This window comes from Haliaeetus leucocephalus, unplaced genomic scaffold, assembly GCF_000737465.1.
Source record: "Haliaeetus leucocephalus isolate CR32 unplaced genomic scaffold, Haliaeetus_leucocephalus-4.0 Scaffold157, whole genome shotgun sequence".
Taxonomy (NCBI): domain Eukaryota; kingdom Metazoa; phylum Chordata; class Aves; order Accipitriformes; family Accipitridae; genus Haliaeetus; species Haliaeetus leucocephalus.
Window position 1 is genome coordinate 1,384,029 of NW_010972593.1, and position 24,720 is coordinate 1,408,748.

General features: G+C 54.3%; 2 protein-coding genes across 3 annotated transcripts in view; one reads left to right on the forward strand and one right to left on the reverse strand.

Annotated features, from left to right (window-relative positions):
- The window catches only part of SH3GL1 (SH3-domain GRB2-like 1), a 29,646-nt gene extending 9,264 nt beyond the window's left edge, over positions 1-20,382 (forward strand). Inside the window, exons 2-10 of one of the 2 annotated variants that reach the window (XM_010562252.1) lie at positions 10,178-10,246; positions 10,359-10,431; positions 11,187-11,330; positions 13,103-13,236; positions 14,496-14,654; positions 15,226-15,329; positions 16,957-17,081; positions 17,558-17,614; positions 19,335-20,382. In XM_010562252.1, the coding sequence (XP_010560554.1) occupies positions 10,178-10,246; positions 10,359-10,431; positions 11,187-11,330; positions 13,103-13,236; positions 14,496-14,654; positions 15,226-15,329; positions 16,957-17,081; positions 17,558-17,614; positions 19,335-19,531 (1,062 nt within the window). In that variant the 3' untranslated portion in view covers positions 19,532-20,382. The remainder of the gene's footprint in view (positions 1-10,177; positions 10,247-10,358; positions 10,432-11,186; positions 11,331-13,102; positions 13,237-14,495; positions 14,655-15,225; positions 15,330-16,956; positions 17,082-17,557; positions 17,615-19,334) is intronic. The other variant, XM_010562253.1, reaches the window with a different exon arrangement.
- Positions 20,383-21,877: 1,495 nt separating this feature from the next.
- MPND (MPN domain containing) lies at positions 21,878-24,659 on the reverse strand. The gene is made up of 12 exons (XM_010562318.1): positions 24,324-24,659; positions 23,989-24,219; positions 23,738-23,900; positions 23,576-23,660; positions 23,376-23,472; positions 23,169-23,241; positions 23,008-23,084; positions 22,755-22,923; positions 22,595-22,665; positions 22,411-22,500; positions 22,074-22,166; positions 21,878-21,964 (listed from the first exon to the last, which is right to left on the reverse strand). Exons 1-12 carry the CDS (start codon positions 24,657-24,659, stop codon positions 21,878-21,880), a joined length of 1,572 nt encoding a protein of 523 aa, XP_010560620.1.
- Positions 24,660-24,720: the final 61 nt, after the last annotated feature.

Genomic DNA, 24,720 nt, shown 5'->3' on the forward strand with positions numbered 1-24,720 from the left:
CTACACACTCTGCCCCCCCCCCCCAATTTTCTTAGCTGTAAGCTCCGTGGTGAAGCGTTTAGAAAACATCTTGTTTGTTGCCAGCGCGTGTCTGTGCACATGCTTTTGGGTGGACTTAGGGGGCACTGGGCAGGCACAAATCTGGAATGCCAGATGTTGGTGTAGCTATTCTCATAGTAAAGCTCCTCCTAATTGTATTGGGTGAATTTTAAAGGCCAAAGGAGTCTGCACTTTTGTGCTTGACAGGGATAACATAATCTAAATGTTATCTACCAGAATTTCTGGTACACCTATTGCTCTGGCTGCAGGGCAGCAAGGTAATAGTGATGCATCAGTAGTGTCATCTGCAGAGTAAAAGTGAACTGCGAAGTGCTGGGAGGGATTTTTTCACATTTAAACCATTCTGAAATGAGTATTAGCAAGTGTTCAGTGATGTGCAGCAAGAAAAAATATGGGTTCAGCATCATCTTGCCTGGGCTGGAAGCATGACAGAGTGCCTGGATGTGGGGAAGGCCGCCGTGCAGAGCTCTTGGAGGAACTGATACAGGAGCAGGAGTTTGATCTGGTCCAACACCCGTTGCTGCCTTGCTCCTGGCAGTCTTATGGATGTCTGTGCACTCGTTCCCACTCTCGTTTTCCTTAGGATGCTGTGCTCTGGTCTGATAGCCACTAAGCTTTTCCTAGTATTCAAATTAACAAGGAAAACACGTATTTATAGTGTTCTCAATTATTTCTCTCCCTCTTTGATGTTTGTGTACACTGAGATATCGCTAGGTCTGTCCTGGAGTTTTTGCTTGGCCAATGCTGTCCGTGTTAAACGTGCTCTGCATGGGGTTCCCTCTGCCCCCTCCAAGCCAGGAAGAGGGTTTTTTGCCTTCCCTTTGATGGAGTTGAGCTCCTGCCTGAGCTCGGCATCTTTTTTGATCTCTCTTCTGTCTGTAAACCTGCCTGGGAACTCACCTTGACTCTTCCCTGAACTCATTAACGCTGTCTGCCACCCAAAACTGAACACGGCCGTGACTAAACTTTTTAGGTAATTGCTCTACATGTCCCATCAGCCTGGCTTGGTCTTGTCATGCTGCAAATCTGGAGGTTCTTCTGCCTCCTTCCCAGTTCCTTGATAGTCTCAGGGCTCTGTTGCTGGTTTTTTCGCTGGGTGATGCCAGTTAGCGTCACGCGCCCCGGGGAGGTGTTTTTTCATCTGCCTTGGTTTGCAGGAAGCAAACCTGTCTTGGTTTGAGGAGCAGAAATCCCATCTGCTGCTCTTTTGCAAACTGTCCTACAGCCATGGTGTTTTCCCCAGGGATATACGGGTGTCGTAAGCACTCCTGTTCCTTTTTTTTTTTTCCCCCTTGCTTTTTGTGAAATCCCTAGGAGCAGCGTAAAGGCAGACAGTTGGGGCTGATGCTCGGTACGCCGACCGAAGGACAGGACTGCTGGTTGCTCTGCCTTAGTTTGTCATTGAAGCTTTGCAGAAGAGGAAACCGAGGACTGCAATTACTAGGAGGCACTTCTAGTGCTTTGTACTTTTATATCATATCTAATCAGCAGCTCCAAGTCACAAATGCGAGGAGCCGCTCGTCCTTTTCCCCTGGGTCTGCAAAGGTCGGGTGGAGTTGCCGAGGAATGATGGCTCAGCAGCTTTGCGAAAGTCAGGCTGTGATTCACTAAGGCTCTTCCAAGATAGGACGTAGGGAGGTTGGGCAGGAAATCTGGATGCAAGGCAAATATTCCACATTTCCCCTCGGTTTAGTGGACTTCCTCTGAATTGCTGTAGTCGCTGCAAGTGGGTGAGGAGAAGGGCAGTGCTGGGGGAGAGGAGAGCTGCTGCTTTTTTTCCTTACATGTTTTTTGTTTTCCCTGTTAACTTGACCCAATTATATTTATATTTTTTTTCCAGCTGAATAGCAATTATGTCTCATTTGGTACAGAGCATGTGAGAAGTAACTAATAATAGGAGAAAATATTTATGATGCAAATGACTGTTGCTGACTGTTGGGAGGCGTCCCCTTCCCTGTAGCAAGAACATTTCAAGTGTCTCCCTGCAGTGAGAGCTGCGTATTGAAACCTTTCTCCTCCAGGGTGAGTCTGCTTTTGAGGCAGCATTGTGCCCTTTCGGCAGGCTGGCCCGTCCCTGGCTCGGCGTTAGCCCGGGCAAACCGAGCTGTCGGCTTCTGCTCGGGGAGGGAAGGAGGCACCATCTTCCTCCTGCTGGAAGAGTTAGCTTGGAGAGCACCGAGACGAGCAGAGCCTCGTAAACAGGGATCACAACCACGATTTTAAATACTGTCATGCTGCAGACAAGGAAAGGACGAATCACCCAAGCAAACAGGGAGCGGCTGCATTGCAGTGCATATGTATGCCCTTCTCTGGCCTGAGCTCTGCGAGTATGACCTGCTGGCTGCTGCTTAAGTTACATTTTTTTTTTAATTCATGCTGTCCTCATTCCTCTGAGCCCATCTGCTGGATGGAGATGAGTCATTCGATAGCACTTTGAGTAGGTGATTTGACAGGTGGCTCCCTAGAAAGCTGTCTTTGCATGCGGCAGCTCTTCCTTTGCAATTTCTATATGGTAAGATTACAACCTGAGGTCACTTTGAAGGCTTTCTGCTTTGTCGGGAGGGAAGGGAAGGAGCTCTTCATTGTTCTGGGCTGACCTTCCTGCTCAAAATCAAGGCAATTCCTCCGGCGTTGGGTGGAGAGTGGCTAGATCCCCATCTCAGATGGTGAGGGGGTGGAAAGCTCGGTTTGTTTCTGGACACGTTTTTCCTGGTGCACGTGTCTGGAGGCAGCGGAGCACCTCTACGTGCCTTTGCACAAGTACATCGCTGGTGCTTGGGTGGCAAGTCTCAGACAGGACTGGCCCTCCTTGTGACAGATGGGAACAGGAAAAATAAAGGCAAGAAAGCTCAGGAGAAGATTGAGGGCTGGATAACAGAGTAAAAATGCTCCTGTGAGCTATGTAGCAGGGAGACCAGCCAGCTTAGGTGGCCAGTGGAGCAGTCAGGTGCCCCAAGGCAGGTTAGATTCATGGTAGGGCTGATGTTAGGAGCCAGCAGCAGGGTCTTGCTCGGAGAGGCAGGAGGGTGAGAGCTTCAGCTGCCGTTCCTCTTTCTCTGGTTTGCCCCGCAACCCAGTGGGGATGTGAGAAGTGGTGAGACAGTGTCTGCCGAATCACACCCACCTTCTGTTTTTAGCTCTGCTGCTAACCTGCTCTTGACAGTAGGCAAATCGCTTCCTCTCATGCTCTTTCCTCTTCTAGCGCTTGTCAATCTTCTCTCCTTAGAGTGGCGGCTTTTGGGGTGAGAAAGTCCAGTGGGTGCAGCAGTGCTCAGCATCACAAGGACCACGGAGCTAGCTGCTGGGTGCTTCCAGTAGCTGGGTGCTCTTCAGAGCATGGGGATCTGCTAGGGAACGTGCCTTCCTCTTCGTTACGAGGCTAGTGGTAATTGTTCATTCCTTGTTCCGCACAATAAACACTTAGATCTGTTTTCTTCTCCTTAAAGTAGGTCAGAAGTTGCTCAGATTAGTGTGTGCTTTGCTGTGGGTGTGCCGTACTCTCCTTAAACTGGGGTGTCTGCTGCCTCTCAGCAGCGTCCTTCCTTAAGAAAGGATGCCTTCCATTTTTAATTGAAAAAAAAAAAAAAAGAAAAGCTTAAAGGCCTCTAAGGAGGCAGAATACAGTCAGATCTATACAAAGCTAATGTGAACAGACAGAACTGCAGGCTGGCTGGGGAGAAAAGGGGTGTGCGCAGCGTTAAAGTTCTCAGTGGGTTTGCCTCAGCTGCTGCTGCTCCACAGGAACTGCCCGGCCGGTTGTCTCTTCCCAGTTCCCAGCCCCGTATGCTCGCTGCCTTTGTGGCTGGGAACCAGAGATGTACCCGAAATGGTGAGGCCTCGACACGACGTATGCATGCTCTGGATCCCAACTGGTGTCTGCTGTCGGACCAGCACCTTCCAGTCTTGCCTTGTTTCCAAGGATTACGCCAGAAAGGTGACAATTAACTTCTAATGAGACACTTTGTGTTGGCGTGGACAGGCAACACATCAGAGCTCAGACATCTGCAGGGGATTGCCATCGGCCTTGAGACACCTCCCAGTACAAGCTGGTTCCGCAAGGAGCCTCTGCGGTGGCAGAGACGTGCAGGGTGCTCGGGGAGGACCTCCGGGTGTTTTCCAGGTGTTTTTTGGCACCGCTGAGCTCCTGCCTCTCCTGGGCACGCTGTTGGAAACGGAGTGTGTTTCGAGGAGTCTTTTTTGGGGCTCTGCAGCCCTGCCATTGCCAAGCCCTACTGACTGCAGCCGAGTGACTAAACCCATTTACTACCCATCTATTTTAAAGCTTAAATACACACGCAGCGACAAAGTCAATTGTCACGTTGGCTTCATGGAGCTGCGACCGCCCAGCTGCCTCTTACACCGTGATGATAAAGCGACCGGTGAAGATGACTGAAAATTACACTTAATGCCAGGGAGTCACGCCTTGCTGAGCTGGAGCAGTGGTGATGGCTTTATTTAGGTTTTATGGAGCATCCCACAGATCTGTGCCACTGGGCATGACTGAAACTGGGCACTAGCGATCCCAGTTAGCCCTGGTTTTCCTTAACTACTGCTTCTACATGTCTCTACCAGGCTGTCATGTTCTACTCAAGCCCTCTTTATGTGGAGTTCAAAACATTTGAAGCACCTTTTTTAATTGTTTTGTGGGCTGGCTTTTTCCACTGGACTTGCCCTTTCCTGATGAAGGGAGCCAGGGTAAAGCTGCTTGTTTGTTCGCTCATCTGTGGGTTTTTTTATTTCTGTTGAGAGGCAGAGTGTGGTGGGGAGGAAGAGGAAGGCTTTGATACACCAGCATCTGGAAGGATAAGGTTTTCATTCTACTGCAGGCAACTGTTTTGAATGCAAGGATGGCGTATGTTTGATGTGTTATAAATAGGGCTGACTGTTTGCTATGGAAAAAGAAAGCAAGTTTAAAAAAATAAAATAGTTTTTGTGTTTTTCTTGGTGTGTTTTGCTTGTTTGAGGCTGAGAGAGTTAGGGATAATTTCCCATTTTACAGTATCTAAAGGCTAAACAGCAGAATATCAAAATGAGGTATGTGAAGTCCCATGGGAAAGCTGCTTGTTAGCGGAAAATGACACCGACTTACGGCTCCCACATCCACAGGTTGGGCAGACGAGGACCTTCAGGTGGGGTGTGCTGCAAATCTGCCCTCCTCTGGGTTTCGAGGTGCCTTGCAGGTGCTCCTTGGCTGGCAGAAGTTTGGCTGATGGCGTCTTCCCTCTCAGTTTGTCATGAATTTTGTTGATGGTGCTGCACAAAAATCTCCTTTTTCTTTTTTTCTATGCATCTTTCACACCTCTGCCAACAGCAACCTCTGGGAGCGATGCAGCAAGGCCACGGTACAGAACAGCCCATACCATTGCTCCGAGCTGGGACTGTCCATCTCTTCTCGGGGATCTGCTGCTCACAAAACCTTTCCCGATCTTCTGTGCTCCTAAATTTATACAGGCTCATCCTGGCCAAACACCTGCCGCGTGGCGAAATGTGCTTGGCATGGGCTTGTGCCTGGCAGGAATGTTAATGGGGGTGATGCTGCAGCCAGCTACGAGGGAAATGCAGCTTTGGGGTGGGAGCGGGTGTGTCAGGGTCCTTCTCCAGGCATTTGGGATCTGTTTGGGTTTCAGTGACGGCATGGGCAGACTGATACCTGTCTGTCCGATCCATCTGGTTCGTGTAAGGATGCCCACTGCAGTATAGCAAGGGATGGACACTCGGATTTCTTTATTTGCTGCAAGTTGTCCTGGAGCCGAGCAGATGGGATGAAGGAATGGTGGCTTTTGAGGAGGGGTGCGTGGATTTTGTGTTGTAAATTGGGAGCGGCTGCGCAGGCCTTCTTGTTTCTCTCCCACTCCCAGCTGTAAAAGAGAAGCCCTCTTCATTACGCCTTTCTTCCCCCTCTGTGTACACATACCATTCCTGCCTCTCCCCGTAGCCAACCTCCTGCTGCAGTAGTTAGTTAGTTTAAACAATAGGTCTTTCATTTCCGAAGATCTTCCACCATGCGCAGCCCTCCGGTGGGTTTTGAACAGCGAGGGGAAGTCGGGATTGTTCGCGTTCCCACGCCCCTGCGAAGGAAACCGATGGAAGCCCCCGTGAGCAGCCCTTCGGTGGCAAGAAGTGGCCGTATCTCATCCCTCTGGATTAGCTCTCCTGCAGACGAAGCAGGCTGGATGCCGCGCTCCTGGTGATGCTCGCCGGGGGGGGAGCCGCTGCACCAGCCTTGAATTAAATGCACCTCCCTACTCTCTGATCTCAGGTCGGAGCTATCTAGGGCATATTTTAAGTGCCAGTATCCTTTTAATTAAACATGGATGGGAAGCGAGGGATTGATTCCTAGCTTCTCTGTTGGAGTTTGCGTGCACCGTCTGCTTCAGCCCTCTTCCCCCACCCTGCGGCATGGTTGGGTTGGGATGCCAGGTAAACAGCCGTCCCGTTTTGAAGCAGTTTTTATCTTGCTGGGCTGTGATGCCCAACGATATCGCCTTGTGCTAATATTTGCTCTAGGAAGCATTTGGCTTCGGCTACTGTGGCAGTGCAGCTGAGGGCTTCTGCTCTGTCACTGCGCCCTGCTCCCCTCTCTGAGCTGCAGCAGGGCTTGCTTCAGGTTTAACCTATTAGTATGTGTCCCATCCTGGCGGGGCGGGGAAATGAAAGAAACCAGAGAGCGTAGACTTGTTCTCATCTTTCACGCCGAGCCAGCTGATGCCCTTCAACATAAGCGTGCAAGAGAGTATTTGGGCCACTGAATTGGGTTAGCGATTTGCATGTCTTGCCTTGCCAGTCCCTTCGCTGGCTTCACATCTGTCTTGGCTGCAGCGTTTGCAAGAGGTTAGGTCCCCAACTGGGGGAAGACAGACGTATCCCACATCTTCTCTTGGCTGCTCAAGAAATAAAAGTGCGGAAGAATCGTCACCTCATCCTTGTAGAAGTCCCCAAGTCGCTCCCTGGAGGAAGCTGTGCTGGGATGTGCGCTGGCAGCATTTCACCGACCATCTTCCAGTTCACTTGGGCCAAGCTGGACGCTACGGGCAGCGCGTGGATACCTTCCTTCCTCTCCTGTCCTGCAAGCAAAGGGCGAGCTTCCTGATGAACTTAACGCTCCCCTGAGAAAGGCAGCTGCCAACTTGCCAGCCTTCGCAGGCTCTTTGCAGGCAGCGCGACGAGATGCACGATGTGGCACTTGGAAACTTGGCTCCCAGTCGTGTCGTGAAGCTCTAGGTTAAACAAGGAGCCGGCGAGGGCTTCTCCTGGCTCGTGTCTTGGCTAGCGCCGTGGGGGAATCTGCATTACTTTGTCTTCTTGCCTGACAGATTTGGGAGCGTGGGGATAGGGATGGAGCCGCTGCGGATGGCACACAGTCCCTCCTTCTTTCCTCCCGTGATGAAGCCTCCCAGTTTAATTAGAGCCAGCAGGGAGAGAACCTCAATCTTATTATTCCTTCACAGCAGGGCATCAGTAGCATTTCTTGGACGTCAAAAGGAGGATTAAATTAGTCTGCAAGTGAGGAGGTTTTTTACCTCCTTCACGTCTCTGGGCTTTCTGGGAGGGTGTTAAGCCTCCAAAATCACTGTGGTGATCAATGCCTTTGACATGGCATGCAGCCCCTGATTACAGCAGAGCTCCCTGCCAGAGGGGTTATTTGCAGCATTCTTGGCTGCAAATCATGGGTGGGTGGGTAGAGAAAAGTGGGAATGGAATTGCTTGGGATAATTGCACCCTTCCCAGGTGTACTAACGAGTCAAGGAGGTTTCCGGAGGTGCGACCTTTGTGAAAGTGATCCGTGCCCCTTTCTGGTTGCGGAGGCTGCGGGACTTTTGGCAGGGGACAGGCGATGGCAGCTGGGAGCGAGCTTTGCTCTGCTGAGCTTGCCCTGGCAGGCAGAGCAACTGCTTCGTGAGGTTTTTTTCTAGACTTGGTGTGTCTAGAGAGGAACGTGTGCCTCCCCAGCTCGGAGCTGGCTTGCCAGGGTGTGTGCTGGCACCCCAAGTGCGGAGCAGGCGTCCAAAAAAAAAATAAAAAGGCAAGAAATCACACTCAGATCGGTTGCCTATCTGCAGGCAGCTATGGGTTGATAATATCGCTTCAAGCCTCTTCCATGTGCTCGCTGGACGCGGCATGGCAGGGTGCAGGGCTGGGCCATCCTGGCATGCTCTTGCTGGGTCCTGTGGACCTGTGAAGACCTTATCTGGGGGTTAAGCAGGAGAATGAAATCCAGAGCTGACCTGGGCAAACCAGGAGAGCAGCAACCCTTTCCTTTCCCCCAGTGTCTAAATGTCAAGGGTGAACTACAGCAATCCCTCTTTGTCTGGCATCTCGGGTCCTTTGCTGAACTGTGCTTCCTCCGAAAGAGAAAAAAAAGGCTTCCCTTGGTGCAGCGAGGCCCCGAGAGGCTCTTGCCTCCGTTGTCAGCCTTGTTGAACCCTCGTTTTGGCCCTGCAGTGATTGATGCTGTGCAGCTCCATGCTGAGCGGTCAGTTAGAAGAGCTCTCTGTGCTCTCCAGCCTTTTCTCCGCAATGTCTGCGCTACCTCAGCAGCATTGAGCAATTGCTGATGTCTCCCCACCGAGATGCAAGAAGCTTATCAGCCGTGGCTGTGCTCTGAGCAACAATGTTTGTGCTCAGCACCAGAGCTGGGTGCTTGGTGTACCGAGCGTCTTCGGATATGCGTGTTATTTTTTTTTCTCCTTCCTATTTTGGGGTCTGGAAATGGGATTTTGCCGAAACGCTAACGATCTTCTTCTTGTTTGTAATAACAAGCATTTCTTCTGCATGTCCTGCTTGGTAACTTCATTTTTGGGGCTGAGCGCTGCGTGCTAGGTGCGAGCACACAGGGCAGAGTGGCTGGTGTGGTGTCTCTGAGTGCTTTTGAAACTGGATGATCACCTAAAGGTTCCCCCCCCTCCCACAGCCCCCGCTTTCCTCAAGAAAGTAAGAAACCATTTTGAATCCCCATGGGAGCAGGAGTGTTTCAGAGGAAGAAAGACTTGATAAAATCGAGTATTTGATGTTGAAGTAAACAAACCTGTATTGTTCATCCAGAACTGGAGTTTTGACTACAAACAGGAGAAATTCCTGGCAATGCCCTGCAGCAGGCATCAAGTGCTTGGGAGTCAGCGCCTGTTTCCTAGACCACTTTTGATGTCTGTATAAGTAATTTGCTGTCCATTTGGACCAGTTTGGGGCAAGGTAATCACTAATTTTGGCTGATCTGTATGTCCTGCATCCCCAGGCACTGCCATTTGCTTTCCCACACCAGCATGGGGCTGGGAAGGAAATTTTCCTCTCCATTTGGACTTCAGGGAAGGACACTTTTAGGTGGACTTAATAAGGCCCTTCTTATCTTTCAGCTGAGGCAGTTGAATGGTGAGGTTTAGGGAGCAGGGGTCTTTTCTTAGACCAAGTGCTATTTAGAAGTAAGTTGATAAGCCCTTCACACAAATAGCCAAAAGCAGCCCTGTCTTTGCAGCTTGTCAAACATCTCGCCTTTTGACTAGTTTTAGAACAGGCATCAGAGACGTTTTGATAAATAGATTTGAAAATTTTACCATAACTTCTGCAGATCTCTTTATCCTGCACTTACAAAGAATTCAGACCCCTGTGCCCCAGATCCTGAGCTCCTCCAGCATTTCCCCTAGGAGTGATGGTTTAGGGATTTGAGGTCTCTGCTCTCTCCAGACTCTGTTCTTGTGCTGGCTGCTGTGAGCAGAGTGTGTTCATTCCCTGTTTACTTGCATTTTGTCGTGTGTAAAACTGAAGCCTTGGCTCAAAATGGAGTCGAGAGACAATTCTGCTGCTTGCTTTTTCCAGCAAGTGTTGAGTTGGAGCCGTGTGGTGTGATTTAAGAAGCTGTGTAGCTTCTGTTAGGTGAGGAATATCCTGACTGAGCTGTGCTTTGGGAGGGTAGGAGATGCTTGGATTTTTAGTGGGGCAGTGTTAGCAGAGCCACATCTTTTTGATGTGCTTTGGGCTGTTCCTGCCACCTCCTTTCTCTTGCAGATGCTGCCTGGGCCACCCCTCTTCCCTTTCTGTCTCAGGGACTTACTGCATGAGGTATAAGGAGCTTTAAGCAGTTAGTACCGTGCCTGATTGCTCCTCCCTTGTTCTTTTTCTGTAGCTGGTCAGCGAGAAGGTCGGAGGGGCCGAAGGGACCAAGCTAGACGATGACTTCAAGGAAATGGAAAAGGTGAGTAGGGAACAAGAGAAATCTCTAAAATCACCTATATAACTCCTCTGTGACCTTGCTGAAGCCCTGAGCTGATCTTCACTGCTGCTGGGTCATCTTGTCTTTCCTACAGAAAGTGGACCTGACCAGCAAGGCAGTTACAGAAGTATTGACCAGAACAATAGAGTACCTCCAGCCGAACCCAGGTGAGTGCCTGGACTTCTCCTCTCCCCTTCCCTCTGCCCCCCAGTTTTCTAGGGAAAGAGGCAGAGGGGGCAAAGAGGCATCAGAGAGAACTTTTTTGGCCCTGATATACTGGTACCAGCCCACGTTTGAGATCAGACACGCTGCCTCCCTTGACCGGAGGTGTGCTGGGCCATGTTGTACATGTGGCCATCCTGTGGCCTTGCTGGCTGAGCTAGCGGGGTCTGGCCCCTGGGTCGCTGGTGCTTTGCAACTCAGGTGAAAATCCTGATACCCCTCTTTCCCCATGCTGTGTTTCTGGGCTGTAAGGCACTGCTGTTGCTGTTGAACAGTAAAAGAACTGACACATCTTTCACCTTGGACCTAGAGAGGCCCTGAAGGGGACCTTTTTTTCTGGGGTGTCCAGAAAAAGTGGCGTCTCTGGGCTGGGAAGGGGTGGCTGGCTTTGTAGGCATTGCCTCTGGAGCCTGCTGTCCTGCATGCTTCTAGCCAGCTCATTCAGAGAGCGCTCCAGGGACTATGGGAGGGCTGGGGAAACTCCTTTGGCCTTCACTAGTGAACTGTGGGGAACTATTTTTGCTTGCTGTCTTGGAAAAGAAACTTCTCTTTTCGTAGCAAATTATATTTCTGGTAGATGAAGACAATAGGGCTTCTTGGCTTTGGGTGTAGCTTTAAACAAAAAAAAAGTTGGCAGTGGCCAGCAGCTGCTGGCAAGTCCAAGTAATTGCAAACACGGCTGTGGCTGTTTCTGTGCCAGCTTCCAGAGCCAAGCTAACCATGCTCAACACGATGTCGAAGATCCGCGGGCAGGTGAAGAACCCTGGCTACCCGCAGTCGGAAGGGCTGCTGGGGGAGAGCATGATCCGATACGGCAAGGAGCTGGGCGAGGACTCCAACTTCGGTGAGTGTCCCATCAGGCCAGATCCCCCTAGGAGCGTGCAGATGAGATGGCGAAGGCTGCTGCCAAATTTCCAAGCTGTTACTCTAAATTCTGGAAGGGCTGTGTGACCCTTTGCATCACCTAACAGTACTGGGGGGTCTTAAAAGAGGTTCGAAGGCTTCCACCCAGGGCAGCAGGGAAGCGGTGAGCAGAGCCCAAGTGTCCTGGATCCCAATCCATGGCATTATGTGCAAAGCCACCTCTTAATGCTTTCTTATTAAACACTGAGATAAATTTGCGCATAGGAAAAAATGCTTCCTTGCTTCTAAGCTGAACAACGGTGACGTGGAAACTAGATTGAGTGAGATGGGGAGTTTTATGGTGCAGTTTCCAGCTAGACCTCTGCTATAGGGAGGCTGTAGCCAAGAAATCTTTTTGCGTGGCGATTTCTCATAACCACGTGTGACTTGCAGGGAGGAGGGGGGTGAAGCTTTTCAGTGACATCAATTTTAATCCACTAAAACATCAGCCTGCGCACGTGACAGACCTGGTACAGTGCACAGCTGTCTGATGGCTTCCAGCGCAGGGAGGAGCCTTCTTGCCTCAGGAAAACTAAAAAGCTCTGGCTACTTTGTGGGAGTGACGAAGGATTCTCAAGGGTGTCTCTGGCCTACTCGGAGCCCTGCATCTCTCTTGGCTTGCAGGAACTGGAGTTGTTACAGAGAGCAAGGGGGAAGGAAGCTTTTAGAAGAACACACCAAACCTGATTTCCTTGAAGCCTCTCTTTAAAGGAACACTTAACTTGATAAATTGCTATGTTAGTACTGCATCCCTCCCTAGGACAGGTTATCTAGAGTACCACAATTGAAATAACTCTTCTTGTATGTTTATTTTTCCAGCTGGACAGTAGAGTGATGTTTTCACTTTACCCTCTATTTCACTTGTGTATTCTCCTGTGCTAATGTAGTGCTGAAACGGTTGGTTTGTCAAAGCTGCACAGGAATAATTTAATCTATAAATGGTTTTCACTGGAATAAAAAGCCAAGACTAAATATGCTTTGCTGCAAGTCTGTCTGGCTTAACTGTCATTGTGGCAGGAGCCTTAGAAAAGCATGAAGCTAAATAGGTTTCAATAAGCAACTTTAAGCTCTCTAATTCAGAGGGGAGGAGAAGGGATAAGGTTGGCCTGGTAGAGGTTAGTGTCTAAAATGAATAAAAGGCACTGCAGGTTTGCTGCCAGCATCTGGGGAAACTTGAAAAAGTTGGTCAGAGCACTCTGGGCTTAGAATTGTCTGAACAAAAGGATAGCCAGGCTGGATCAGACCAAATGCACCTCTGCCCCGGGCTTCTCTTGCCAGCCGTGGCCAAGGAGCAGAGCGAGGTTAAAGCACTGCATGGCCAATTAACAGCTCAGCAACTCCCTGAGCTAACAGGGAGCTTAAAAATAGTGCTTTTAAAAGTATTTTTACCTTTTCCTTCCTCTGTGTATTTGGTAGAGATTGTTCCTGTTTTTCAGAGGAAAGAAGTGAAGCATGTTAGTGAAGTGTCTTGTGTGGAGTCAGTACCAAGAGGCAATTGCCTGCTCTCACGCCGGGCACCGCTCGCTCCATGCCAGGCTTGGAGATTTGCTCCAGATAGAAATGTGGGGGTGTTGGATGGGGGACGGAGCTTGCACACGCTCAGTGTCTTGGCAGAATGGCTCTGCATGCAGCCGCCACAGACTTCGGCTCTGTTTAACTGGCTGGCCCCTTCTCCCTTCTCCCTTTCTCTTCCCTTCCTTTTCTCACTCGAAGGCGATGCGCTTCTTGATGCTGGTGAATCTATGAAGCGGTTGGCTGAAGTGAAGGACTCGCTGGATATTGAAGTCAAACAAAATTTTATTGATCCCCTCCAGAACCTGTGTGACAAAGACCTGAAAGAGATCCAGGTAAACACCTCGATGTTTTTCTCTCCTCCTCACCTCTTTCATTCTTGGCCTCTTCTGGCTATTAGTGCATGTAACTGCTTGCTCTGTCGTGGTGGGAACCAAGGACTCGCATAAGTATCGGGTCTGTTGCCCTGCACCACGCGTGCTTTGTCTCTCCAGATTCACTAGTATTTCCTCCCTGCTCAGCACTGCTGCTGCTACTGCGCAGCTCATGAGGCTGGATGCAGGTTTGAATGGTTCTTCATTTACAGTGTTTTATGGAAGCTGCCATGGGAGTACGTCCCAACATGGGTTCTGGGCTTGCTAAATTTGGTTCTTTGTGCTGTGAGCAATCAGCCGCATTACATTTGGGCTGCCTGGCATTAAATTTCACAGTGTTCTTTACAGCTGTTGACTCTATTTTGTTAGTAGCCTGGATCCTGTAACACAACTTTCAAGCTATCAGCAAGCTTCCCTCTAGGTCTCTTACACAGCATCTCAAGAAGGCCCTTTGGTGTCTCGCTGGGGAGACATGGAGCTTGGTAGCTCACATGTGCTACCACAGAGACAAGTCCATGCAAAGCACGGCCGGGCTTTGTAATAAGATCCATCCAAACCTCTAATTCACAAGGCAGCTCTCTCAAGTGAATTTTCGCTTACGGTGGTGTCCTAGATAAAATAACTGCCAACTACTGTTTCAGTACTTATCTGTAGTCCAATTCTGCAGGCTGCCATAGAGCTAATTTAAACTGTCCTGCCCTAAGCAGTCAGGGGATGCAGTGCCCAGAGCCTGCATCCCAATTCCTGATCTCCAGAGATCCCCATTGCTCCCGAGGAGCTGAAAGTAGCAGGCCAGCTCTTCATCCTCCTGAAAGGCTTGCATGGGGAACAGACCCAGGCTGTTCCCGACAGTGTTTTCCTCCAGCTCTCAGGAGGAAGGGGGTGAAATTACATCGTCATGCCAATTTGTTGAGGGTTGTTTCTTAGTAAAAAGCCCCCATAGTCACAGCAGTAATCCTTGCCAAACTGAGCTCGGACAGTCCACTCCCCTCTGTTGCTGCACAGCAGCCCTGCCTTGCAGCTCTCCATCACAACCTGGAGCCTCTCCGGTGTCTGAACAAAGGTGGGAGCCACAGAAGCGTGTGCTCCAAGGTCAGGTTTCTGAAATGAATGAACTTGGCCTGTAACTAGAGCTGCCTTCCCAGCACGAGAGCTTGGCTGCTCCCAGTCTCTGGCTTTTCCTTCTTTTCCTTTACTGTTCATAACCATCCTCTTCCCAGCACCATCTCAAGAAGCTGGAAGGCAGACGCTTGGACTTTGACTACAAGAAGAAACGACAGGGCAAAATCCCTGATGAGGAACTTCGACAGGCCATGGAGAAATTTGAAGAGTCCAAGGAAGTAGCGGAGACCAGTATGCACAACCTCCTAGAAACTGACGTGAGTGCCTGGGGGGAGCGCTGGCTCCTCTGCCCCGGGCTGAGAGCTGCCGGGTGGGTTGCGTGTTTCTGTGTACGCGAGGGTGGGATCTCTCGAGGGACGCAGAAGTCAGACACTGATTTCCACTCTCATTTTTGCAAGTGTGGTTTTGCTCTCTCAATACCCAGATCTGAGTGCCCAGCACGTGGCTTGACAGGCCTGTTATTCTTTCTGTAGCCCCTCTTCCTGATCCAGCTCTTGGCCAGAGGAGAGGCTGTGGCTTGTACCAAAACAGGTCTCTTCTCAGTCAGTGTGCTGGTGGGAGTGAGTTTGGGCAGGTAATGCAGCTTACTTGGGAAGGATTTGAACAGCTAGCGAAGCCCAGAGAGTGGCAGGAGATGTCTTCTGTCCTGCTGAGTCTCAGCCAGTGCCTGACCTCTAGTGTCTGAAATCCCAAACCTTCTCCTCATCTCCCTGGGGAGGCTGCCCTTCGTACATGTTCCCCAGTATGGTCTCAGCCCCCGTACACAATGTAGGAGTCTCTTGTCAGCTGGGAAGAACTATTCATCCCACCTTGGTGTGATTCTCACAGATCGAGCAGGTGAGCCAGCTCTCAGCCTTGGTGGACGCCCAGCTGGACTACCACAGGCAGGCAGTGCAGATCCTGGACGAGCTTGCGGAAAAACTCAAACGCAGGTGAGTCTCAGGGTGCTGTAGGCACTCTCAGTTTTCACAGCCACAAGCTCTCCCTGTGATACTTGTCTGTAAATACCTGACCATCCCTCTAAATCTATCTCCTGGCATGAAAGCCACTTCTTGCAAATACTAGAGCTTCAATCCAAACTTCCTCTAGGTTGGAGGGAGCGATGCCAGCTGCACAACCTGCTTTCAATGACAGGCACAGTCTGACATCTGAAACGAAGCCTTTGTGTTTGCGCCGTGGGCCGCTGGTCTCTGCTGGGCTGAGCCCTGCCTGAATTGGGGTGTGCAGCTCCCAGGGAGGCTGGAGTTGAATTTGGCAGGGGTGGAGAAGAAGGGTGAAATCCCCTTCATGCCAGGGCTCCCAGCTCCTTGCACTCTGGGCATTGAGCATGGGAGTGTCCCCCAAGAAGTGCCTTTTGGCCAGACCTAGGATCGAGTCAAAAGTTGCGTCGTGATGTTGGAGCAGATGGCTCAAGTGTCACGAGCTGGATGTGCCTGTCATCCTGTGTCACCTGGAGCTGCCTAGCCTAGAGTCTTTGTGCCATTAGCTTCCGTTGTGGTTAAGAAGGGTACCCAGACATGGTTGTGGCCCAGAAAGGTCCATGACAAGGGCTCCTTGTTGCTCTGAAGACCAGAAGGTGAATGCAATGTGGTGGGGATGACATGGTGGCCACAGGCCAGTGGAAGAGCACCTACATCACCTCCTTAGAGGCAGGCATCTCTGAGCCCTCTGCCAGAACCCTTGTTTTCCAGCAAGCCCTACTCTCGCTTCTGTCTACACAGCGGTCTCCTGGTAGACCCTGCCGCAGATGTGGCACTGCTGCATGTGCTCAGGGGTTTTGAGCCACGTGAATTGGTGAAAGGCAGATGGATGTCTGGCACACAGGAGCAGGGAGAGCCGTGGAGCTGCCTGGTCTTGCTGCTTTCCCTGCCCCTCCTCAAGTGCCTGACCTCTGCAGTGGCCCCGGGGAACGTGCAGTTGCTGCCGAAGTGCCAAGAAACACAGAGGTGCTGTTGAAATACTGAGCGAGCTGGTTCGCATGACTGCCGTGACTTGCACTGTCATTTTTCCTGCTGCTCTGCCTCACCTGAGCAAGCATCTCCCCAAACCCTGGCCAAGGAAGGAGAAGTAGTTTCGTTGCATCCGGGGCTTCCCTGCGGAGCCGGGGATGTGCCTTCCTCAGCCTGGCACAAGGTGGCTTGGACAGAGCCAGGGCAGCCTCTCTGCTTCTTGGGGCGATTTGGCGATGCTGCCCTGCTGTTCTGTCCTCGTAGAAGAAACTGCTGAGTGGATCCTGTGTCTGGTTTGAATTAAGAAGAGCTGGGAGGATCCTGCCAAGTGTGAGTTTTCAGACTGCAGCACGAGTGTCCTCTGCTGGCCTGAATTGCCTCAGACACCTCCGCAGCAAAGCCTGGGGCATGTGGCCCTCTCTAAGGGCCAGGTCCCAAACCCTGGGCAAGATCCATCTTCAAAATGCCCCAGCACAGAGGGTTGTGCAGATTCTTGTCTACAAACTGTTTTTTTCCCCTGCATAGCCACCGAGGAGAATAAACACCATGTTGATCGCATCGTATTCTGTTTCATATTTCAGTTGATCCACATTTCTTTTCCTTCTTTCAGAATGAGGGAGGCCTCCTCGCGTCCCAAGCGGGAATACAAGCCCAAACCCAGGGAGACATACGACTTTGGAGACACTGACCAGTCTAATGGGGGCTTCTCTTGTAATCCTACCCCCAAAGTCTCAGGTAAAGTTGTCCATGTGTGTATGTACACAGGTGCCTCTGGAACAGCCTCCTGGGGATGGAGGGGAACTACTCTGCCTGGAAATGATGTTTCTGGTGTGCTGGATGTGCCTGTGCGAGCTGGTGGCTCTGAAAAATGTCAGAAATGCCTCTAGACTCGAGCTGTTTTCTCTTGGGGCCCAGCAGCCTTCATTATATTGGCTTTGGGGACACCCCATCGGGGTCTCCAGCCCCGGGCCACTCACCTGTAGTGCCCAGTCAGTGCCAGCAGTGGCAGACAGGAAAAATGAAGCATCTCTTGCTCCCTCCCCGTCTTCCATCATGCTGCATTCGTCCCTCCCTGGTCCTGGCGAGGCAGGCGGGTTTCTAACACAGCATGTGGGCCACCCTGTTTCTCCTAACAGATCCTCCCTTTGGGCCCTGCCTTTTCCTCTTTCCAGTTCATGTTGTTTTTAAGCATGTCTCTTTTTGTTTGGAAGCAGCTTCCTCCTCTTTCCGATCCGACAAGCCGTCCCGGGCCTCCGTCAGGAGTATCCGTGAGTTTCCTCCCTCCGCACTGCATGATGTGTGACCATCTCTCCCCATCCCTCCTCGCTCCTCCTTCTGTGATGCTGCTGCTTGGAGCCACTAATACCTCCATGCTGAGCCTGGCCAGCAGAACAGCTAAGCTAAGCTGAGCTAAGCCTCGAGCTAAGCCCCAAATTAAAACAGCCACGCTATAATGGTATTTACCACCCCAAAGCTGAGGCCTTTGCTCACCCGGAGGAGTCGTAGCACCTATCATCACGCAGGCCCTGCATGAGGCCACAGGGATCAGATGCTTTTCCACGAGGTATCAGACATCTCGAGGATTAACCCGTTCTCGTTACAAGCACCCAGCCTGAATCTCTCCCACTCCTGCTCATGCTGCCCTCCCCGTATCCCATTGCTGAAGGCTGGAGGGAGCAGGTAGAGCCTCAGCACGCTGAGCGGGATTTGTGATCCCAGCTGGGCAGCGAGGAGCCTCAAATGGGTTGTGACCATGGGGTCTGCAGGTCAGCGTTCCTGCTGAAGGGACCCAAAGGCGTCTCTTTGGGGTCCCATTGGCATCCCATTGGGGTCCCAAGGCCAGGCTGGGTCTGTGGCTCAGAGCCATCATGGTGGGCAAAGCTCATGGTGGTGCAGCAAGGGGGCAGGAGGACTCGAGGAGCCCGGTGTAGGGGAAGTGCTGTGGTGGTGGGACCAGCCTGGTATTTTGGGAAGTTTTCTCCAAACCATGAACCTGCTTGGCTGCCGCTTTTGGTGTTTTCCGAGTTCTCTTCTGATGCTGGGTCCTTTCTTGCTGCAGATGTTCAGCAGACCAGATGTGCTGGCTGCCATTCGTGCTGGTCCCCCCTGCCCTGGTTGGAAGAGCTCTAGCACAGAGGGAGGGGATCGGGGGCCCTGCAGACTCTGGTGGCCTGTATCAGCTCAGTCCCTTTTCAGTGGGATCCCTATAGCTGCAAAGCTGAGTGCCTGCCCATCCCAAAGCATTAGTGCATAGACAGAGCAAGCAGCAGCTTTCCCTGCTACAGAAAATCCCCTTTGCATTAAATCATGGCGCTGATATGTGGGAAAGAGACTTTGGTTTTCTCCCCGTTTTTGGGGGGGGCCTTACATGCAACACCAAGCTGCTAATTGATTTGAAGCCCTGTGCCGAGGGAGGCAGTCGCAGTCTTCTCCCTCCCATTGCCCTCAGGCTTGGGGTGACCCCTCTAAAGGGACCCCTGGGGTCCTCCTCCACCACGTACTGATGTCTAACCCCGTTGTTGACTAACTGATGAACTGCATGACAGCTTCTCTCGTCTCTGGAGGAATAATGTGGCTTTTCTAATCTAGTTTAGGTTGGAGTTTAGCTTAGAGCAGGGGAAGTCCAGGCAGGAACAGGCAGCACGGGTTGCTGGAGGTGGAAGTCTGCTTTGGGAGAAGTTCACGAAGGATGTGGTTGCAGCAAAAAAGCAGAGGAACCAGTGAGCTAAAAGCCAGCGAGGAGTTTAAACTGAGTTAATGCTTTACCATTGTGGGGGCAAAGTGAAGGGCCAGCTTCTCCCGGGCGGGGTTGTGAAACCAGTTGTGCAAGCCCCAGCTCTGGCAGAGCCGACGATCCCACACGGTGTCCGGATCCGGCATCCGCCAGCACAAGTGCCAGGAATCCCTGGCATCGGCAGAGCCGGGGACTCGAGGAAGGGGGTGTGCAGGGGGTCCGGCTCACCTCTCCCCCCCTTCCTCTCCCTGCAGCCCCCCTGGACCAGCCCTGCTGCAAGGCTCTCTACGACTTTGAACCCGAAAACGATGGCGAGCTGGGCTTCAAGGAAGGCGACATCATCACCCTGACCAACCAGATCGACGAAAACTGGTACGAGGGCATGATCAACGGCCAGTCGGGCTTCTTCCCCCTCAACTACGTGGAAGTGCTGGTTCCGCTACCTCAGTGAAACGGCATCGCTCCCGTCCCCCCTCCACTCGCGCGGGGCCAAGCCTCCATTCCAACTCCATCCTGACACTGGCCCTCTCCGGCGGCGGGGCCGTGTTATCTCTGCGTCACCTCGGGGTGAGATTGCCACCAGGGAACAAGCCAGAAGGGTCAAACGACCCCCTCACCCCCTGTGAATTTGGTTATTTTGATTTTTTTTTTTTTTTTTTCCTGGTGCTTGAACTTCGGTACTTTGCGCGCCCTGCCAGGTCCCCCCCGGCTGTACGATTGTCGCAGGCCTCTCCCTGTCCAGTTTTTGTCTTTCCTTTGGGTCAAGCATCCAGATGAGCCAGGTGGGAGAGCCGGGATGCATCCGTTCGCGCTGAGCATCAGCACAGGGAGACACATGGCCTGGGGGCGGGGGGCAAAGCAGCCCCCAGCCTCACTGAGGGGCAACCCCTTTGCCCCCCACCCCCTTGAACACTACCCGTCTCCCTGCGGATGCCCAGCCTCCCTACAGCCCAACACCAATGCAGGACCCCGGCTCTCCCTGCTCCCAGGGGCTCAGGGGAGGGACGCCACAGCACAGCAACAACACTACGACACCCATCAAACACTAAGCCAGCCCCGCGGCGCGGGTGCTGAGCCCTGCCTGGGGCTCTGTGCCCTCCCTCCCCACCCCGGAGGGACAGAGCAGGGATGTCCCCTGCCTGCTGTTACCCCTCTGCCGTCTCCCCGCAGAGCTCAACTCCAAAAGGGGTGGCTGCTCCCTTCTGCCCTTGATTTTAAGTATTTTAAGCCAGGTTGCTTCTGGACCTTGGGCTTTTCCTACTACAAACTCTACTGAGTCCATCAGAGCTGGGGGATAATTTGGGAGGGCAAAGAATTGGGCCACAGCCCGGGGTCTACCCACCATGGGGCAGAGCAGGCTCCTCTCCCTCAAAGGTTCTGCACTTACTGTCCCCGGGGAGCCGTCGGCACCCCGTGCCGCAGGACCAGGGCTCGCGGCTGCCGGGTTGGAGCTTGGCTGATCCTCACGTGCCTTTCCTGCGCCCCCCACCTCTCTCCCACAGTGACCCTCTTTTGGGGGATTGGGGTGGGGGGGCAACGTGCCCCTCTGCCACCGGGTTTGGTGGGAAAAGGTATCGTAACATTGCAGCACCGCTTCTGCCACTCCTTAGCCCCGAAGCTCCCCGCGTGTTCCTTATCATGGGGGTCAGGATGGGGCCCGGCAGCGCTCGCACCATCTCTCACTTGACTCCGTGGTTTTACTTGCTAGAAAAGTGGTCTCTTTCCTCCTCTCCCATCCTCAGCCTTGGTCAGGCTCCGGCATTTCTCCTCCTCGGCTAGCACTGTCCCTGCCTGGCCGGGGGGGCTGAGCCCCAGCTCTGCACCGGGCCCGTACTGCAGCACATCCCTGTCCCTGCTGGTCCTGGCTCCTGTTACAGTTACACAGCCCCGTTTTAATGATTTTAACCATGCATGTCGATGTATGTCCGATCCCCTGCTGCGCCGTGCTCCCAGCAGGCTGACCAGTGACTCCGGTCCCAGATGCTGGTGGCACGGGGCAGTTCCCCTTCGCTCCCAGCAGCGCAGGGAGCCCAAGGGACCGGTGTCCTCGGGGCCCTCGCCTCTGTCCCCTGCCTGGTGGGGACCGGGGTCACGTCTCGGGAATGCTGGTTCCCACTCAGGTGGATTGAAATGCGTTTTTGTCAGCTGGGACAACTTGCTAGACCTTTTTTTGTAATGGTTTCTCCTGGTTTTTAGGGGAAAAAAAGACGACCCACAAATCTCGACTTGTATCTCTGAATGAAAGTATTAAATGTTTTCTTCTTTCTAACACCTGCGTCCTCTGTGAGTGTGAGACTGGGCTCCGGGGGGGGGGCAGGAGCAGCCCCGGATGAACGGCCCCCCCGGTTCAGCCCCCAAATCCAGGCAGCAGGAAGGTGACTGTAGCCCACGAGGCCACCGGCACCGTCCCTCACCGCAGCACCGGCAAGATGTCCCCAAGCCAGCGGAGCCGGACGCTGGCCGCCTCTCAGGAACTGCTCTTTAATCAACTACCACTTCCACAAACAACTTACAGCCGAGACTCCCACCACCACCACCACCCTCCCCTCCACTGCTGCCCCGGGGCCGGCACAACCACGGGACACCCGGGCGGCCGCTCCGGAGCGGGGCAGGAGCCGGCGGGGTCCCGGGACCCCTCGGATGAGCTCCCTGGAGCAGCGGGCGATGCGGTGTCCCCGCAGTGCTGCCCCACGCCGGATCTGGATGAGCCCCCTTGGGCTTGGGGGGGGGCTGCTGAGCCGAGCCCTGGCTGCTGGGAAGGCACCTGGTCTGAGTCGAAGGGGGGGCTCCCGGCCCCTCAGCTGCTGAGCTTGAGGAGGCTGTAGATCTGCTCCAGGATGTGGGTGAAGCTCTGGTCTTTGGGGGTGCGGGAGGCCAGGGAGCCCTGAGACGGGGACGCAGCCCAGTTAATTAAAACGGTGAGGTGGTGGGAGCGGATGCCCTGGCTAATGCCCCCTCCCCACCCAGCTTAGCGGCGGAAGCCCCCTCCTCACCTTCAGCTTGTCCAGGTACGTCTGATCCTGACTCCACAGCTCCTGAAACTTCACCAGGTCGGGGGCTCCCTTATAAAACTCCACCAGCAGCGTCTGGGGTGGGGGGAGAGAGGGGCTGCAGGCACCGGGGTTGCCCCGGGGTCAGGCACGTGGCCCCCCACCCCTGCGGCACCGAGACCTCAACAGCACGGTGGGGATGGAGAAGAGATTGTCACCGTCACCGGGACCGACGGCGGGATGAGGACGGGTGGCAGAGGCCCAGCCAGCCCCCGGTGGGGTCGGGGAGTCGTCCTTGCTGGGGTGGACGGGGTTTTTGGGGCCCCCACCCCACGCTCACCATCTCCTGCAGGACATCGTTGGTGAGGAAGCCGTCCTGGATGTAGGCCACCTCCACGTCCATGGGGATGCCGTAGTCGTTGGGCCGTTGCTGGAGAATGGGGGAGCACAGCGGGGGGTCACTCCACAGCACTGGGGCCACCCCCATCCCAAATAACCCCCCCATGAGGCCGGTGACCACTTACCTCCGGCGGTGGCATCACCCAGAAGGGCGCAATTTTGGACTCCATGCCGGGGTTACCGTGATAGTAGGGTCCTGGGTGGGGAGGGGAGAAACGGGGCTGACACCGGGGGGGGTGACAGCAGCCCCCAGCACCCCCGGGACCGCGGGAAGCGGGTGCTTACCGCAGATGAGGGCCAGGCAGGGCTGGAAGCCGTTGCCGCTACCCTGCAGCTTGAGCTGATAATCCATCTGCGCATCGATGTCGTGCAGGGAGGGCAGCGCGGGGCCGAAGGGGTGGCTGTGGTACCAACCCACCAGCGACAGCCCCCGCAAGAACAAGCTCTGGCAGATCTGGGACAGGCAGACACCATGGGTCCGGGTCCTCCGGGACCCCCAGGACCCCCCCATTCCACCCCATCCCTGGGGGTGGTTTACCTCCTCTTCCACGGCACCGGCGGCCTCGGCATCACCCAGGCGGGTCCGGCACGGGAAGGCTCGCAGCACCGTCAGCACTGGGGGGGGACATACACATGGGTGGGGGAGTGGGTGGCTGCCCACCACCCCCCCCCCCCCACCAGCGCCACCCTGCTACCTACACTGTGTATTGGTGTCCCACCGCCCACCCAGGTAGCCCACCACTTCGCTCCGCGTCAGGTGGCTGTGGAAATCCTAAAGGAAAAACTTAAAATCAACCGTTCCACCCCAAAACGACACTGGGGACACCCCCCCCTCCCCGTGGCTGTCCCCAGCGCCATCAGAAATGTCCCAACTTGTGTGTGTCCCCCCCCGGGGAGGGGACGCACCAGGAGCAGGAGGACGTTGCTGGAAATGGCCACGTTGAAGGGCTGGAACTTGTTGATGGCAGCAAAGGACGTCACCTCCACCAGGGTCTGGGGGTTCCTGGAAAAGCCGCAGCCCCCCTGCCACAACCGCCCCCGGCCCCTCCGGCACCCATGGGGCCGCCGGTGGCACCCATGGGACCCAGGTCCCCATCATACCCTACCTGGCCGAGTCGCGGGGGCCCAGGGTGCAGTAGCGGACAGGCACCCGGGGTTTGCTCTCCAGCCTTTTCCCCGGGGGGCCGTGATCTGCGAAGCACAAGGCCCCCGTCACCGCTGCTGGGTTGTCCAGGGTCCCTCAGGACCCCCCCACAATGCCACCTTACCCGTCCCCGCCGGCTCTGCCAGGTTCTTGCACTGCTGCTTCTTGCTCCTCTCCTCTGTTTTTTTGGTAGCCGTCGGCTCCGGCACAGGCGCCCGACCCTCTCTCGTCGCCTCCTCTTCTTCATCCTCAGGCATCTCCTCCTCCTCACCCTCGCTGGCCAAGCTCTGCGGGCAGCACAAGGCTGGCACCCATCCCACCACCCACGCTGCGGGGTCCCAGATTTGGGGTTGGGGGGGGGGGTTCCCGACCCACCTCCTCGGCGGGCGGCGTGTTGGGCTGGTGCTTGCGCAGCCAAGCGGCTTTGTACTGGTCCAGCTTCTGGCCCTTGTAGCGGACGGACGCCCACCCGCACCCCGACTTCTTGGCGGGGTTCACCAGGCGCTTGCAGTGGGTGGCCCAGGCGCTGGGCGAGTTGAAGACCTGTCCCGTCTCCTGCCAGGTGATGGTCCCGTCCGCCCCCAGGTCCCCCACGAATTTTTTGCCCTGAGGAGTTAAGGGGTGAGCCGGGGAGGTACCCAGCCATCCCCCCCGTCCTCCCATCCCCATCCCTTGTCCTCATCCCACGTCCCCACGTCGGCCGGGCTCACCAGGTAGTAGATGGAGAGGACGCCGCGGGCCGGCTCGAGGAGCCCGTCGCGGAGAAGGACGCGGAGGGTGATGCCGCGGCGGGTGAGCACGGCCCCCCGGGTGCCCCCCGCCGCCTTCGTCCCGCTCCCGGTCTCCGGCTCGGCCTCCGCTTCGTCCAGTCCCGGCTCCAGCTCGTCCTCGTCCTCCTCCAGGCACTCGTCCCCGCCGGGGGAGGCGGCCGCCAGCGCTGCGGGATGGGACACGCCACGTGGGGTCCGCAGCACCCGTGGGTGTCCGTCCCCGTCCCCCACCACCCTTGTGGATGGGGATACTGGGACAGGGATGCACAGGGACATGGGGACAGGAAGACGTGGGCATGGGGACACGCAGGGACACAGGAAGAGGGGACACAAGGAC

Coding starts and splice junctions, on each gene's coding strand:
- MPND (XM_010562318.1), bottom strand. CDS start 24,659: ATGTCCCTGTGCATCCCTGTCCCAGTATCCCCATCCACAAGGGTGGTG. Junction 23,242..23,375: donor GCAACGTCCTCCTGCTCCTG/GTGCGTCCCCTC, acceptor TTTTTCCTTTAG/GATTTCCACAGCCACCTGAC. Junction 22,501..22,594: donor GGGTGATGCCACCGCCGGAG/GTAAGTGGTCAC, acceptor CCCATTCTCCAG/CAACGGCCCAACGACTACGG.